This window comes from Dreissena polymorpha, chromosome 2 (assembly GCF_020536995.1).
Source record: "Dreissena polymorpha isolate Duluth1 chromosome 2, UMN_Dpol_1.0, whole genome shotgun sequence".
Lineage (NCBI taxonomy): Eukaryota > Metazoa > Mollusca > Bivalvia > Myida > Dreissenidae > Dreissena > Dreissena polymorpha.
This window is the reverse complement of record NC_068356.1, coordinates 49,870,867-49,890,039: the sequence shown is the minus strand read 5'-3', so window position 1 is coordinate 49,890,039 and position 19,173 is coordinate 49,870,867. Positions and strand designations below refer to the sequence as shown.

The 19,173-nt window shown below is 34.1% G+C and overlaps 1 protein-coding gene across 2 annotated transcripts in view; it reads right to left on the bottom strand.

Moving 5' to 3' along the window:
* LOC127866985 (uncharacterized) overlaps positions 1-18,155 on the bottom strand; it is a 29,493-nt gene extending 11,338 nt beyond the window's left edge. Inside the window, exons 1-6 of one of the 2 annotated variants that reach the window (XM_052407884.1) lie at positions 17,771-18,155; positions 6,653-6,733; positions 2,861-2,953; positions 2,341-2,457; positions 1,711-1,769; positions 24-146 (exon numbers count right to left, since the gene is read on the bottom strand). In XM_052407884.1, the coding sequence (XP_052263844.1) occupies positions 24-146; positions 1,711-1,769; positions 2,341-2,457; positions 2,861-2,953; positions 6,653-6,733; positions 17,771-17,861 (564 nt within the window). In that variant the 5' untranslated portion in view covers positions 17,862-18,155. The remainder of the gene's footprint in view (positions 1-23; positions 147-1,710; positions 1,770-2,340; positions 2,458-2,860; positions 2,954-6,652; positions 6,734-17,770) is intronic. The other variant, XM_052407885.1, reaches the window with a different exon arrangement.
* Positions 18,156-19,173: the final 1,018 nt, after the last annotated feature.

Sequence of the window (19,173 nt, the reverse complement as noted above, 5' to 3'; positions counted from 1 at the left end):
CATTATGGCATCATAACACTGACCTCAGAAGCCTCAACAAGGTCGTTTAACAGGTTCTGGAATTCTCCAATCTCGCCTGTCTTGTAGAGATACTCTGCCACGACCTTTGGCGTGAAGTCAATATTCTGCTTTGCTGCATCGAAATCCTGCGAATACGAAACCAAGTGCAAACTTTTGTTTTATCACTAACATGTTATGAGTTCCGATGCTGATGATTATTTCGAATTTCGAAACCAGCACATGAGCTTGACGCGCCATACAATGACAAACAACACAACGTGATGCCGTAGCACAACTAGAATAATTGGGCCAAAGTCTAGTAATGTGTGTTTGACCACAAATAGTACTTAAAACATAAATGATAAAATAAGCTCCATTGACGGAATGGCATGATGAGGGGTATACATGCTATAACAGTTAGAGAAGTTGTTTTATTTCTACAGAAGGTTTCTTGCATAAGTATAAAGTTTGGCGCTCGAATTAGAGAAACAAATCTACGTATAGAATAAATATAATGTATAGAAACAGTAAAACATAAAAATAAAGTACGTTCTTGTCAAAGAAAGTACAATACATATCTGAGAAGCGCGCTATGTAAATTAAAGCATGCAACGTGTTAATATGATCACAATTTTTTTCTCTAAATGCTAACATCAATTGATTTCCAATCAAGATAAACCAAACATGTGTCACTTTTGAAGAACACTGAATAAACGTATAACAATCGAACAAGGATCAAACGGATGTAATGATTATATCTAGAAATTGTTTTCCAGCAGGTTAAATACTATGATAATCATGTGGCACTTGAATCATGGTACATTTGATGGAGTCGTAAGGAAGCATTTCAAACAACGATTTAAAACCTGATTATATTATTGGTGTAATTGGTTTCAGAACTTTTCGCAACTCATGCTGCAAACAATAACTATCATATAACATGTTGATTTATGTTCCACTATAGTGGCTTTACTGCATTAGTGTTCATCAAGAAAGGTTAAGTGTCAGCTAAGTACACATTGTAATGTAATCTCCTTTTCGTAATATCTGATTTCAGTTTGATTGCGAAACAAACATAGAATGTGTGCGTTTATTACAATATATTTGAATGTAGTGTATGCTAATGGACATTCACACTTACCATTGTTATAATAAGAAATGAGTTTTTTTTCTTGGAGCGTACATTTTGGAATCGGTATACCCACGGACTAAAGGAACACGAATGCTCCACGTATAATGATTGTTTCACGGGACATCAAAACTAGCATTACAGCTCAAATATGCAGTACCGATCACATGCATCCGTTGTACAATGCGTGTACTTTTGTTTTAGACATACTATGCTTGATACATCCTGGTCCATTCTTTCGTTAAAAAACACACAAATAAACCTGGATTTACTCGATGAAAACATGTTTTATACAATAACACATCACGCAATAATTACGCGACTAAATGCCTGCACTCATTCAGTGTTCTACTATAGATATATAGCACATTTGCGTATGAGTTTGACATTATTTCTTGGACACAGTATGCGTTATTTGCAGTATGCGTAACGTGTAAATAAACGTAATGCATGGTAGAGTCACATATGCGTTATTCCGAGATCGCACTGACTTAATATTATATATTTCCTATATTAACTGTTGAATATGTCAATACAAATATTTTTAGTATAGCTCATGTATAGCTTTAAATTAAGCTTACCTGATTATCGTCTATCTGTGTATCTTTTTTATTTGATATTACAGTGTGGACACCTTTATCTGAAATAAAATTAACACATATCACATATCATTTTCCAGTGCATAAGACGATTATTATAAAATTTAACTTGATGTAAGATCCGATAAATTAGGTTTTAACAGTAAATATGCAAATGCCATTATTTGCCAATAAGCGTAACAGTAAGCTTATAAGATAAATGGCGTTTAGTTTACCGATAATAATTTCGCTTGTAAGTCATGCGTTGAACTATGGTAATGTTCGAACGTGATTGATGCGAAATGAACATACAATTAACTAGATTCCTCTACTGCTACGGATTATACTGAAACCATAAGAATACATAATTAAAAACCGCTATAATGTTAGCGATTTAAAGGCGTATGTTTTGGTTATAAAGTGTGTATTGTATATATATAAATATATATATATATATATATATATATATATATATATATATATATATATATATATATATATATATATATATATATATATATATATATATATATATAAATATATATATATATATATACATATATATACAATGCATTTGTTGTCTGGAACTTTAAAGATATATTTTTTGGACCATTCCCTAATTGGTTGACAAACCTGGAATGTCTAGCGTTGCTTTAAAGCTGGTTTCTGGTTTAGCATCAGGCGAGGCCTTTGATTGGCTGAGATGCTCCTTTATATCCGAGACCACGTGATGGGCTTCCGGCTCGGACACTGAAATGTTAGAAAAACACTTAAAGGGGCTTATTTCTTTTATTTGTAAGGGCTAATTAAACAATTTTTGATAGGAATACTCACATGTATCTTGTCATGTACAGAACACTGGCGTCTTAATTGGCTAGGTCCGTTAAATGACTTCATTAAAATAAAGAAGACAGTGTTTCTATTTGAATTATACGTTTTTAGTTAATAAAACAATATAGTTTTAAAGTAAGTAGAGGGAGTCTCCCGAATGGCGAATAGGACTTGCGTCTTCTTTAAGGGATCATTATTGTATCTACTAGAACAATTGATTGAAATAGGTAAGTTGTATGACCATTCAACTATAATCCAATTCAAATATTAACACTCATTGGATAGCATATAGACCACCACTACTAGTAGAACTATTGCTCACCTTTTTCTTCAGTATGTTGTACTTTATTTTCTGCACCGTTGATGTTTGAGTATGAAAATGAACTTGTCTTAGAAAATTCTACGCTGTGAGGTTCTGAAAAAAAAGTAACAACATGACGATTAATTTGGCATCCGTTCACAGGCTGTAAATTCTACAAGTTCATAACCCGCCATCGGTGGACAGGTAACGCAGTAATTAGTCATGTGTCATTGCCCAATGTTGTGGAAACAACATGTACAACGTATGATTCAAACGGTATTACATTGACTTACTCTATCATGTGTAACATGTGCGCAGTAATGGTTTCAATTCGAAGGGTTGTCTTAAGATATATACTTTAAACTGTCACAGTCTAAGGTATGTGTAACCTTTTAATTTCGCGCTCTAACGGTTCTTAGATCGCCTGATAACAGATCGTAGACGTTTTAAAAGCGGGCTGTAGTTTATAGGTTTATCAGTACTTAAAAATTAATGAGTTGACGCTTTCCGATTTGTTTGCTTTCTGAACAGTGGCATTATTTTAAATGCCGCGCAATAATACTTCATAATAAAAGCGTTGTTCGAGGAATATACAGCACTCGAGCGTTAGTATGTTTCGTATATGTTCTGAACACGCTTATATTGATCAGACGACAAAACTACAACATTGAGATTTCAAACCTAGAAAGACATACAAAAAGTGCCGATTGTGCTTTTAAATTGATATGTTAAGAGGAGCGTGTAATACCATTGTATTTTTAAATGTTTGCTTTGCGCTGGCTAATATTATTTTTTGTAACAAGACAATCGCTAAAAAAATACAGTTTGCGTCATCATTTAACGTATCTCATCTTTGACAACCTATTATCAATTAATATTAACTACCTGACCTTTGAATTTCAATCAGTTGCCGCATATGTTTGCATATTAACACGAAAAAGACATAAGTGACCATTCATAAATTAACACATAAACATAACTAGTTTGGTAATTCAAGAGGCAGTTAAACTATTTTAAGATACCCAAACATTTGTATCATTCATAAGATTGCCACACATGCAAATAGGTCGACAACAAAGTATATCCAGTCTGCGATCGCCTGTTAAATTCATCGAAATAATTCATAGAAAGAAATGATTTTTTCGACAAGTCATTTTTCTAACAATAAACTGTCTGAACTCTGACAACATTTGCGTCAGCATTTATTTACGGTAGCAACGACTCGATAACGATACTTTCCATAAGCGTCATGTCTCTTTGCTTTTGATGTTCTTTTCATTGACAGGAAATACATTTGTCAACGAAATGACGTCATCAACGAAAAACAGATTGCTTCTTTTGTCGACTGGAGTGTTTTGTCATTCGTCATTATCTGGTTAAAGTAACCATAGAAACCGCTAATAGAATATATTTACGTATCGTGTCTCCGGGATAAAGCCAAGATTAATAAAGTCTTAGAATATGCAGTCAATTTGAAGCAATTTATTATAGTTCATCACGTACAAATGACAATTTTATATATTTAAGACGACAATCAAAACGTAGTTTTCTCTTAAACAAGACTTTAACGAGAAATACGATAAAATCATTGACAGAAAGACAGTAAGCAAAAGTAAACGTCTAAACGCATTTTTATTTGTGGTAGATTGTATAAAAACAGTGTATACAGCTTGAATATATTTGCTTTAATTGATGCAATGATTCTTGTTTTAAAGAGTGCATAAAAGTCGGATCTTTCGGTTCATAACTTGGGAGATTTGTCGACATTAAGTATACCTTACTACGGTAGATAGACTTGAAATGAATCATGTAAAATATCCTTTTTATGATTTTGAATTTGCATCAACAAATGTATTGATTTTGTTTGCAGGCTTTGCAAATTCTGTTAGCAAGTCTTTGGAAGTTTTATATGTGTTTTCATTTGTGAGTTTTAATATTATTGTACACATTAAAGTATTAAACACAGTCTTTGTTACTTTGTTACATAATTGGTTGGAGTCATCCATAGAATTGTGTGTTGCCTACACAGTTTCCGTATTCTTTCGTGAACGGAAACAACGTTGATGAGTTAAAGATATTCTAACTTTCCTTGTTTTCTTTGATAACCATTCGTAAGATAGTGTTTCTTTTTTTTTCGTTTAATTAATTCCTTTATCTGTCAAAGTAAAATATTTTGACATTTTCCGTCGTATTGTTTTCTGTGAAAAGCGAAACCGAATGCATAAACTTTGTATCTAAATGTGAGTTCTAATTAGGTAAGAAATGTTCGCTGAAAGCACACTTTATAATGGCATTCATTCCGATTTGAAGGTAACCAAATAGGTAACCATATCTCAACAATTCATTGTTTTAACCGTTTAGTTGCTACCTCATTCACCTATCCCGGCATCAATTATCATATAAAGCTCAGAATCATCGTCAGCAGCATCAGTAGCAAAAGCACCACTATCATGATTACTATAATCAAGTGCCATTGTAAACTACTGTTTCATAAGCATGTTTTAAATATACAGATTAAAAACGAGTATGTTCAATTTACAAAAAAAGGATAAATGTTTATTTAACAAGTCATTCGTCGGCGTTTAATACAATGTAATAATGTGTTCATATTTGGAAATAATATTCCGGGTCGACATAAAATGTAATCAGTCTGCCTATTTTAAGAAAGTCGCTATATCTGGCATCGGGAATCTATAGAAATACTTTTCTTGCAGAGAGTAAAAATTCGGTCATGAATTCGAATCAGTGATGTCAACAAAACGTCTTATATAACATTGTCGTCCATTGTCATGACCTCGTAAATATAATTCTTGAGTTCTATCTTTGCTGTACCTGATGCAGTTATACATTTGTTGTAGCTAATGCATATTTATATGTGCTTTAGCAATTGCATCGGGACGTATTCCTGCTCAAAACATTGTAACGTTTGCTGTAGATTGTAAAATTTGCTGTAGACAATATATTCTTACTTTTGTGGCAGCCAGTATATTGTTATTTTTGGTGGAGCCAATGTATTATAGCCTATTCACTATTTTTGTTGTTGGTAGTACAGTGTTGCATTTGATGTAGCCGTAAATCGTTGCATTTAATGTAGCCAATGAATTGTAACAATTGCTGTAGCAAAAGCACGAGCGATCAAACACGCTTTTCGTGGATAGCTGTTTTTGTTTGTCATGTAGGAGAATATTTGAGTGATGTATAAAGTATCTTTGGTGAACCATAACATTGAGGTTCTGAATCGCTTTCGAGTTAAATGCGTGCTCTTATAAATTCTATGGAAAGCTGGTAATAATAAAAGTATAATAACAATGTCTAAAGTGCAAACGAGCACATGGTAGAAAGTGTGATTATGATAAGTATTAAAAACAACAACAATCGAAAAATAAGCAAATCAGTAATTCAGATTGATTGTCTAAACTTTCGAAATTTAGGACATCTATCCAATGTATTTAATTTGTGTCTAATAGTTATGAGACCAAGGCGTCTGAACCAGGAGTTAAATCTAATACGCTTAAAAATAAATAATACAAAAACAAAATTGTGTAGCTGCAAACTCCATCTATTTGTTTGGAATTTTGCCTATGCATTTTTTGATTGTCAAGTTGTGTTTGAATACTCAAGAAAATCCTATAGCGAAGTGTTTTTGTGATCGTTAACCAATCTCATGCAAAGGGTTACGATCAAACCATAATATGCTACCGAATTCATAGATTTTGAATAATGTTTGATTTTAAACCATATCTGATTGGCCACGTGTCTGTAACAGAATATATGAGTAGTCTTTAGTTTTATATTGGTAATATAACACGGTACCTGATTGGTCGGAGGTGGTCAAGGATTCAAGCGCTTTCTCTTGTGATTGAAACTGCGATTTTAAGGCGGCCTTGATCTGATCTGAAAGAAACGTTTAATGATTAATGATATTTTCATAGTTTTAATGATACGGTGAAAATATTATTAATGCAATACGTGTTAGAGTAATCGAATTTATGAATGTTATAAATTTGATGGATAGTCGAATTGCATTCAATTAAATGAAAAGGATCAAGTTCAATGATTGCATCAATCAATGTATACGAAAACGAATACGCTACGCGGGGGGGGGGGGGGAAATAACCGGGAGGATCGATATGAAAGGAATAGCCCAGTTGTTTACTTCATTCCATTCAGAGAAACTAATTAGATATTAAGTTTCTCAGAAAATTTTATCTGCGAAGAAGGTCATTAAAATCAAATGTTAACAACGCGTGATGAGTTATTCAGTGTAAGCTAACAAGTGACATTCAAGAAAACGTAAAGCTCACAAATCCGATGTTCCCAATTATCGGTTAATCAAGCATTTAAAACTACATTAATGTTTAACTTCCTAACCGTAGCAACATAAATATGAGTACATTAGCGGGTTTTATTACCTTATGCTGCATGAAACTGACTGTGTTGCGCAATAACTCTCCGTAATATTTGACAAAATCTTCAATTTATAAAAACAACAAGAACATGATACGATTTGGCATGTATTCATTCATTTACCACGGTGTTTCTTTAATGAACCTCGTGATTGTATTAAAGAGTCTATCCCCTGGCTTAAATGTCGTTTCTAGTTTGCAGTGAATGTTTAATTTGCTAAACACTTCATGTTTATTTTGTGCGTTACACTGTGTGTATGACCTACTTCCGTCTGGTGTTTCAGTGAATAAAATGGTATGAATCTGTATATTTGAAGTTTTAGTACCGCCACTATTAAGAGAGCATTTATGTTAGACATTTACGGTGGCACTAAGGTGACAACATCCAAGAAAAGGTCGGGAAAACACAAGTTTTGTTTTCCCGTCTCTAAAAACAAAATAACTCGGGGAAACACAAAACAAGTATGTTTTCACCAGTTTGTTTGGATTCGGGAAATCAAAACTTGTGTTTACCCGACTTTTTTCGGAGCGGAAACACAAGTTCTGTTTCCCCGTCTTTTTTTGGAGCGGTGATGTCATTGGTTATCGATATTATTTTGCACATCACTATTTATGAAAAAGACATGTTGTTTGCCTGTTCCCATCGGTTTATACTGTAGTATAAAACATTTAAGTATACACATAACCATTCATCAAAACTGTAGGGTGATCTCACTGTGTTTAAAGCTAACTCATTAATGCCTAGCGTCAAGAAAAACAGGCCTTGGCAAACAGCGTAGACACAGATGGTCTCATCAGGATCTGCACTGTTTGCTTAAAGGAATTTCTGGAAGAAATATTTTAATATAGAAATAAATATAATAGACATCCTTAATTTTGGAAACAAATTGATCCAATTTTGAAGGATGGCAGAGTCCACTGGGCATACATGGGTTAAAATTATGAAGTTGAATATAATTCACAAAAACAGTTCTCAGAAAGACAACACCTTCATGACACTAGCAGCAATTTGACATTTACATCACGCAATATTCATCACGTTTCAAGGCGACATTCGCACAAATGCTAAATGCCAAGCATTCCCTTGACAACCCTATATTTTGTCTGATTTACATAATTTTCATATTAACCATGGCAGCAAATGGCAATGGCAAATTTGGGTCATCATTTTTCTTCATTTTGACAGTGTTTTGTATAAACTCTTTGTGACCATACCAATCAGCCAATATGACTTTTAAAATGCAACGGTCGCTAAACTTTTAAACTGGTAACTTGTTTATACATGCACCGTATCTATTTCGAATTAAGCCAATACAGTAATTTACACTTCCTTACAGAAACTTACAATTCATTGACTGAATAATTACAATTTCGCATAATCTTTTCGTTTAAATAAAAAAATCAATATTTTTTTTTGTTTTGAACTTAATGTAAAAATTCAGAGAGCTTTCAGTTAAAATCCCACACAATCAGTCTGTCGAAGAAACCACGTTTCTTGCCGAACAGATCATTCGTATTTGGGGTCTTTAAAAACACTTTTATAGTTAGTACTCAATCATCCATGCCTAATGTGTTCCAACAGATACCATACTTTTAGTTTTTCGTTGAGGCAGAAATACCTAGGCTTTATAAAACGCGAAACTTAGATCAGACATTCCGATTACAAGAACGGTAGGTAATCCGTTATAATTACTTAGCGTATAATAAATCCACCGCTCGCTTTTCAATTTCCTTTCTATGGTTCTGTCGCTATATATTGGCAGTTTTGCGTGGGCGGCATCCACGGAATCTAGAGCTTTTCATCCTGTCTTGTGTCTCATTATAAAGCGAACTATTCGATTAACGTCCCACCCACACTAACTTGGAGATTACTAGCCCCTGCAGTGAATGTATTTTTGATCGATTAGACATACGGATTGAATCTTTCAAGTCGAGAATTGAACAGCGCCGAAAGAAAAACTTTTTTTACAACGTGTATGCTTATTATATGGTCGTTAGATGACTGGTGTTGACATTATGATCATGTTGTAGATTTTTTTTTCCTGAATGAATACAATATTTAAGTAACAACTAAATAGCAGCAAATTGAATATATATTTCAAAATGCATTCCCATTGTTATGAATATAATAGGTAAATTTGCAAGAAGCGAAAGGGCACACTCCGGGCCTTACATTATGCAGCCGGAGGCGAGTAAGGATCTCAAACAAACACTTCACGACGACCAATTAAAAAACCTATCAGACATATAGCCTTACGTTTAAAAACTGACATTATTCAAATCAATTTGAAAGATTCCTCCCTGCTCACTCGTGTGGCTACGGATGTCCGCAAGGCGATTGTTCGCTGTATGTTATTAACCAATACATGGCGGCCAATCTAATATCCGGGTTTCTCTTATACCAGCTATGCTATTTATAAGACATTCGTTCAATGACGGTTCAAGGATTCTAGAAGCTTGCGTGGGCTGTATGATACGTCTTCGAACCAGGGGCTGTTTTGGTTAATCGAATAAAAGCCTCAATTTTGATAATTAAGAATATTATTAAAACTGTAAAATACTAAAACTACGTATAAGGCAAGTCCTGGGTGGCAGTGGAATCTTTAAATCATATCGTTCTTCTTAAAAAACAAACATTTAAGCACTATGCTTTCTTTCATTTATGCAAACTCGGAGGTTTTGTAATTAGTTCTTAGACTAGTCTTTATTCTTAAGTCTCAGAATGGGTTGATGAATACGGGCAAGAACGTGGTGTTTCCGGACAGCACATCGGACGACACTATAAACCCTAAACAATATCAATTACAAATAGTGATCTCTATTCTTGTTTATCCCAATATCCGTCTCATCCGAAGTTTTGCTCTCTTTTTGGTGGAAAGATGTATGCGCTAAAAACAATCTCTTCGCGACCTTTGCGTTGTCAATAACTGCTTTGGTAGTCACGTTGCCATTCGAATCTCCTATTTACAAAATGTATGTGTAACAGGCGATTGTGATTTACGTGTATTTTTATGACGTTCTTAACACGGGATCGTGTGAAATCAGCATGAATTATGCATAATGTATACCGTCACATATCACCCTAGGTTTAGTAATAGACCTTTATCCTTCATAAGGCAATGTCCGTTGGCTTCTCTATATCACACTGTATTCATACATTCATAATATCGCCGCCATTAATAGCTTTGACTTTAAATCATACTCGTAATTTAATAAATGGATAAAGCTCTCTGAGAGTTTAATGTGTTACGTTTTTTTAAAAACCGAATAACTTTTAAATAGTTGGCCTGTGCCTCCTGAATAAATTTTCGCTTTTCAAAAACTAACGCCTTTGTTTAAATACTTAATCAACAATGAATTTAGTATTTAAGTAATTGACCAGTCCGTACAGGCTAATCAGGAGTTTATCGTCCCGCTTTTATTGAATATTTCGCTTTGAAGAAGTATCTTGTCTTCACAAATCTAATCAATACTGAAAGGATTGTCCCCGAGAAATCTGTGAGGTTTGCAGATGCTAATATTTGACGATAATTTAAGTAAATCCACTAAGCCCGGTTAGCACATAGACAGGCTCAAGTATATTACATGAGTCGCGTTCTGAGAAAACTGGGCAAAATGCATGTGCGTAAAGTGTCGTCCCAGATTAGCCTGTGCAGTCCGGACAGGCTAATCTGGGACGACACTTTCCGCTTTTATGACATTTTTCGTTTAAATTCTCTTCTCAGAAAAAATCCAATTTATGCGGGAAGTGTCGTCCCTGATTAGCCTGTGCGGACCGCACAGGCTTATCTGGGACGACACTTTACGCATATGCATCTTGCTTCCAATCTGAGTCACACCCAATAAAACTAACAATTACTTCAATCATCGATTCCTCTAACGCCACAACAACAGCAACAAAAACATGGTCATTGTGATTGTTAACGTTTCTCATATCCAATATAATTGTAGTTTATCAAGAACAACATCAGCAATAAAAACAGAATGGCGCACATCTGGTCGAATACAAAGTGTTCATCATTTAGTGTTTTTGGTCGTTCATACCGTTAAACATCTTATTTATTTCTCAAGTACATGTGACTGCTTTCGTAATGCTTGAAACTCAACAATAAAATGTATTGCAAAGTTATCCGAAAAAGAAACGATGTGAGTTTATTACTATCGAAAATGTACGACTGTTTTATTCCATCACGTGTGTCTGTCTCAATTACCCTTTCTATAACCTTAGACCTCTGATAGTTGGTTTCAAAGTTTATCACGACTTACGATTCATAGTTCTGCAATTCTGTTCTTGCTCTCAATACATAACTTTAGATTAAGCTCATGTAAAAGCGCAATCCTGAAGTGAGAAATTTGTTTCATAACTGTGTAACTAATTCCAAAATTATGTCCAAACAAAACAACAAATTAATTCTTTTCTATTTCACGAAATGACCAGTTACAATCATCGCCATTATCTCTATTCCTCGTCATCCTTTTTATTTTTAACAACAACAACTACTACAAAACCATTATCATTCTTATCAATATCATCAACAGCAAAACCAACCATCGACACAGACCATCGTCATTATCATGACTGACTTTCGCAACTTTAATTTTAGTTTGTTTTAATATATCGCGTTTTAAATTTTAAACTTGAAAATTCACATGTCAAAGCCTCTCATCATAAGGAACCATTTTGCAAGGATGCATTGAAACTGTCTGTTTGCGTCTAATAGATGGCATACAGTACATACGTATATACGTGCTTACGTCCATACGTACATACGCAGTTTATGAGAGAAAAATATTGCCAGAAACAAAATTCTCTCAATATTTCTATATGGCTTACAAAAAACAAATATGTTTTGCAAAATGTACTGATTTATGATCGTGTTCGTAGCATATAAATGTTTGTTAGAGTATGCCAAAGCAAATATAAAACAAGAATAATTGCTCGTGTCCACGGTTTCGTGTAGACTTCAAATGAGTTTCTATGGCAGCACCCTATCACATTTACCACCATCACGAAGCAAAGGCTTGTGTCTTCGTGCGAGAAGAATATTTCAAGATTTTTTTTTAACTTTGTAGCAAAATTACTACATAACTTACACATTACAATTATGTTCCGAAAACATGAACTGATTTTAGATTTTAACCGTATCATATAAATGTCAAGTAAAACATGAACGGTTTACATATAAATTGTTGTATTGATTAACACCGTATTATTCAAATGTTTTATCACATAATTAGCTTGTATAATAATGCAGTTGATGTGGTAAAATTGGCAGAACTAGTAGTAGTACTAGAGGTTGTAGTGGTAGTATTAGTAATAGGAGCATTTCCTTTTATATTTTAAAATGTATGCTGCTGTTACTTTGTATAAGTAAACATTTGTTACTTAAGCAAATTCAGCACAAACTTGTGTTTTACTAAACGTGTATTATTATACTATACTTGCTAATCCTGCTATACAAAGACAGACATCCGCCCTGACGAAAAGAGAATGCTGACAAAGTGTTCTATATCGGGAAACCATTCAACATGGCAACGTCAGTTCAAGATACACGACCGATCATTGGGCAGTAATTATTAGGTTCTTCACTGAAAACTGATAGCGTGCTTGAAACTGCTTTAACCAGCCCATCCCATTCACAAAACTGAATTGCATTATCGGGCAGGGAAATGATATCTGCGTAGGTCTAAATATGGAAAGCATTCCCTGATTAGGCGATTATATCCATCTCTCAATAAGGAAAGCAGAACCTATTTGCAGCGTTTATTGCTTTTCGAATTGTGCATGCGATCAAAATGGAACGCATGCTGAAACACGAGAGGATTTAGAAATTGAAAGACATTTAAGGCTGTTAGGCTTATTTTAGTGCTTATTGTTATATACATGAGAAGGATAAGCAGCTTTATACGAAATTCAATATTATACATATGTACAGTTACCGCTTAAATGTATGTTAGATTGTAATGATACATAAACCCAGTTTTCTCAACAAATCCGACCGATACGACTGATACAATATTTCAATGGACAGTCGAAATACAGAACATATTGATTTATTAAACATTGTGTTTGATTATATCGTTATTCTTAATAATCTATGTTTTCTTCTTTTACAAAACCACATACTATTAAATAAAATGTTGGTATTACAAATCGCATACAACCACTTTATCGTACACTTGAACATAAAATACTTTCCGAAAAAAGTTGCTGTTTTTTATAATTTGTCCACACGCATTAACATGATTAAAGCCACTGAAGCTCCAATACAGTAGACGCGCATCAGAACCAATAGACGGTTGTCTGTTTCGACAAGTTCGATATAATTAACAAGAACAACTCTACTCAAACGTGTGAAGTCGTGGCTGTGTTATTTACAGCTTCTGTTTATGATTTGTTCAGTCTTCGAGCGTCGCCCTGTGATTCTCACAGGATACGCGCTTTCCTGGAAATAATCATAGAACACGCGCTTTCCTAGAAATACTCGTCGAATAATAATAATTAAAACTTCGCTAAAGATAACCACCAAAAGTTCAAAAGGTAATACGAAACTAAAGAAAATACACGGTGTTAGTTTTTGGTAGACGTGCAGAAACGGAGGAAGTGTAACAAATCACTTTCTTTTTTTTTATTGGCCGTGATTATTTAAATGTGTATTTGCAACCGAAAGTATAACATATTAAGTGGGAATGAATGTTTTTTTATATGTTTATAATAATTAAATATTTCCTCTTCTGCGTAATAAATGAGCAATTATCTGGGAAGACGGAGTTTGCTGCATGTGCTTAAAGTATCGAACAGGTCAATCAGGGACGATAGTCTGCATGTGCGTAAAGTATCGAACAGGTCAATCAGGGACGATAGTCTGCATGTGCGTAAAGTATCGAACAGGTCAATCAGGGACGATAGTCTGCATGTGCGTAAAGTATCGAACAGGTCAATCAGGGACGGAGTTTGCTGCATGTGCGTAAAGTATCGAACAGGTCAATCAGGGACGATAGTTTCCGCTGGTATGCTATATTTTGTTTAAAAGATTATCTTCTTAACTAAAATCCAGTTTAGGCGTTCTTAACAGTCCAATCTGGATCGACACATTACTGCATCAGTCCCATTTTCCTAGAGTGAGGGTTAAATATAACCTTTACATGTCAGATACTGATTATGACAGGAACAAAGCCATTTATCTTCGTACACCCACGTTCCAGCAGATTACATAGTTTGTTTTATTCAAACTCACTCGCCGATGAGATCAAAACCGACAGACGCAATTACAGGTCGATGTTGACATTTAGAAATACTCGAAATCGCCATTATCTTATAATAAAGTTATATGGATAGTTTCGAGCGAAGTCTGGATTTCGATGTAAATTCATGCCCACCCAAAATGTCAACTATCACGTGATGTTCAATAGCGAAATGCGATTTTCTGTTGTTTTGTAACTGGTTGCTATGGAAACAAATGTACCTTAACCGCAGCGGCGTGTTACAGAGGAAAGAGGGTTGGAATATTGCAAGTTTAGTTTGAAATGTTTGTTGGTTTACTGATACTTGAAATCGTAGTAGTTAAACAATGAATACCATGTGAATACGTGTTGTTAAAACTGCTTAATTTATGTTGATGGTCAAAGCTATTATGTAGTTAGATGATATTAGCAATCGCAGCTTTATTTTCGTATCGACTTAACAATTCCAGAGATACCAGTTGATCCTAATTCCATATGGATCATCATTTCAACACTAAGCAAATTAACGCGCTGTTAAACTACTACTGAACAATTTAACACGAATACAACACCTAACAAATACTTAACATGAATACATACTTTGTATCTGTTTAGCCTAGCATAATTGTCATTATCTAGTTTAATCTTAAGCATAACTGTGATGAATTAAGTATCTAAATGGTATAGCAGGATACTTTTTCACAGCAAAGCCACCCTTCACTCTTATTTAGTCCGCAAACAGATGCGCTTATCACTCTTCAGTTTGCATTGTGATAATAAACGCGTCCGAAATATTGATTTTTCCGAATGTGTGGTCAGTTCTCATTATTGTCATATTACAGTTTACTGGTAACATTACACCATTTGTTCCATTTTTCCCCGATATTCATTGAAGCATGATATAGAATTTTCACGAATTTCAGCGATGTTTGAGATGTCAGAAAATTATGACTAATATATATAAACGCCGACGACAGAAAACATGATATTAAATACTTATAATGACGCCATATAGTGTGATTTGGCTTTTATTTCATATCTGAAGGCCGCGAAGTACTTCTATTTGCTGTCGCAAGAGTATATTTTAAGTTTCATACTTGTCGAATGACAAAGCGTTGATTATAGCGCGAAATAACGACGTCATTTTGCTATTTCTGAAAGAAAAAAAACGTCCGCATGTTACGCACACAGCGATATGTCAATGCGCAAATGGTTTTATACAAAAAAGTATGATGGCGATTGATGCATGTGTAATAATTTGCATACGAGGTTACTTTGTCGCAAAACAAATATCGGGTCATGTGGCAGGATTTTTCAATCATAATGATGAGTTTAGGTGAAAATAGCCATTAGGAAATATTGGAATCATGGATAATGGATTAAACTGAAACTGAAAATGGCTAGAAATACAATTCAACATGCTTGCATATCTTTCCGAATGTAAAAATACCGTTTTTCCACATAATTTCCATAACATTCGTTGTTTTTTATATGTAGGTCTCGATGTTCACTAATTTGTCTCGGTGTATTTTTTAAGCATTTTCTCTTCTTATGTTTCAGTCGCTTAACTCTTTTTCCTTCGATATTCTTACTTCTTCTCCATATTTGTAACTCAACGAACACCACAAGCATTGTCATGTGCGCTTTAGAAAATGTTAAACAAGCTTTCTTTAAAAATCAAGTGTTGTCGCAATATCACGAGATGATCTAGCTTGGTGAATGGGTAACGGTGCAGACTGGTAGCTTGGTCAATGGGTAACGGTGCAGACTGGTTAATATATAATGAAAGTTCGTGAAAGCGTCTATTGTATGTATCATCCATCTTAACGGCTGCCGTAAGAAAAATATACTAATAATGTTAATATGATATTATAATTATTACCACATTTGTAAGAAAGGCGTGATCCCGTAGTATATAAACCACAATTACACCACATAACATAAACAACAACTGAATATATTTCATGTATGCATGGGCACAATATATATATATATATATATATATATATATATATATATATATATATATATGTGTGTGTATATAATTGACGTTAAGTTATTATGGTAATCTATATAATGGTTTAGCCATATTTTAACCAAATTATAATATCAGAATATAGTGTTTTTCTTGTAAAGTAATAAATTGTGCTGCGGACAATAATTCATTGCCTGCACATTAACAAACGTGTATGACAGTCATTTTGCGTTGGTAAAATCGTTAAGTTCAACATGCTTTATAGGATAATTTAAACATAAGGCGGCTTATATATTAACGCATCGCTTATTGTGGTAAAAAAACGTGTTAAGAATTGTGTGCAGTAAGTCTGCGCATCTAACAAGATATGTGCGGTTTTAGTTAGGCATCTATGAAAAATACCGTTTCGCGCATCAACAAAAAAACTGTGTGAGGAATTATACCTTAACAGTTCTTCTTTTAACTGAATTCCTTTTTTTTTAATTTCAAAAAACACTTGAAGTTGTATGTGTAATTATAAATTGTATTTACGCATTCGCCGAAAAATGCTTCACATTAGACAAAACACTTATTAATTTTTCCTCATGCAGAATTAGGGATGTTTCACTTAATAAGCATATATATGAGCCGTGCTCTGTGAAAAAATGGTTTCATGCAATCCAAACAGGCTTATCAGAGACGACATTTTCGTCTAAACTAAATTTTTGTTTGTGCTAGATTATTGTTCAAAATACAATTTTCGTGTTTCGCATCCATATTGTTATAAGCTGCTTCTAACTTGCCAGTTAAATATGTTCACGAATCAGTAAAAAAAAAGTATACCGGTAATATATTTTTCGCATAAGACTGACTTTACATGGGCCATAGGCGCATGGATCCCTCCTAGCATTCATTGCTGACATTGTTCTTGCAAACATATTTCAAACAAACATCACCAACTTTAACTTTTATAATTAAAAAAATAAAATTACATATTTTTCTAAATTAATAAATATCGCTCTTTGGCAAAACCAAACGGTCGTGGTGGCGTTGTGGAATATGAGTTCTCAGGAGGATCCGAGATTGATACCACTCTGGCAGCGTTTTCAGCTCTTTTCTTAAGACTTAACTTGCTGGTTTTACCCAGTAAACAGACTCGATACTTTCATGATTTGCCTAAGCCTGTTGAGCTGTAGAGCGTATCGAGTTGTACAAATTTTGTTTAACTACAAATAAAAAAACAGAAAGATGAGAACGACACAAAAAGCTAAGTATGCACATTAAAATGCGACGTTTACTTAAAAAAACTGAATAAAGCAACAACGCATATAATTACACTGTACTTACCATAATCTTGCTTGCTCACGGGAGCCCCTACGATCATCGCCACGCATGCGCACAATAAGCATCCGACCAAATACTTCATGATGTCACACATTATGTCCCTTTTTTAAAACAAAACAAACAAACTATTTTAAGATTTAAATTGTCTGTTCTCCCTCCAAATGGATTGCGATGAATGGTTCAAACGTGTAATTTACCTATTAATACTTAAAACCCCAATTACAGTTAATGTTATGATATTGTTATTTTTATGTTTATTTTCCCGTATTGCAACTAAGCGTAAAACCGAAATACTGTCCGTGAAATGTTTGTTATGATTCGCTGTGAATATCTCCTAAGTCCCTTCAGCCGATCTTTCTCCGTGAAATGTCGAGGTTGTTCTGCTGAGCGTCTCCAATTCTTTTGTCCTCTGCTTTTGTTACATTGTCGTTTGGTCAGCCGCGTGGAACTCCTTTTCCCAATAATGACGTCTATCGGAGATCGATATTAATGCGCGCGACGAGAGAGGCGTAGATACCAATGCGAAGCGAACTATTTTGGCTTGTTCTAACGCTAACTGGAATAATCTTGGGACTTAAAGAATCATCGGTTCTTACGTAGGCGGATGCTTGAATATGGGATTACACAGCCCTGGGAATATATACTTGTTCGATGCAGTCTATGTTTCATAGCGGGACTTTCTTGTTATTGTCTACTGGAATACTCTAGTCAAGTCTAGTCAGGGGATAATTAAGTTGCAGTGATGCTGTGGCATTGCACCGGCTTTTGTCGTCACTACAATATGTAAAACATGCTTTTGTATTGGGCCTATCCTGTACTTTCATCCGTAAATGCATCATCATTTATTTAAAAATTGCTAAGATGAAATAGATTAAAGCAACGTTTTTCAGTATACAAATACACAAGCAAATAATGAAAATGGTTTCTACATCTATTTTGAAATTCTTCAACTAGTATTGTGTAGAATAATACAGACACAGTTCTTACTATGACTTTACAATTAATATGTTTGAGTAGATTTAAAAACAGTACATTGAAATAAACGAGAGAAAACATTTGATTTATTGTACACTGACAGCAATAGGTGACAGTACGAATATCGATTCGATTTTGCCATTATCTTATACTATGTATGTACTTCTTGTGGTAAACAAGCGCCATTTTTCAGGTTTCGTAACATGTTATATATATATATATATATATTTATTTATTTATTTATTTATTTATATATATATATATTTATTTATTTAGAAGTATGCTTTCCTTGAAAATTGGTTCAGGCTAGACCTAAACACATTACTGACAAGCTTAAAAGATAACACTTCTCAAAAAAACAATCAACTTTTCATAAAGAGGTCCCATTATGTAGATCTCACTGCTCACTACAATTCAAAATGTTAGTTTAG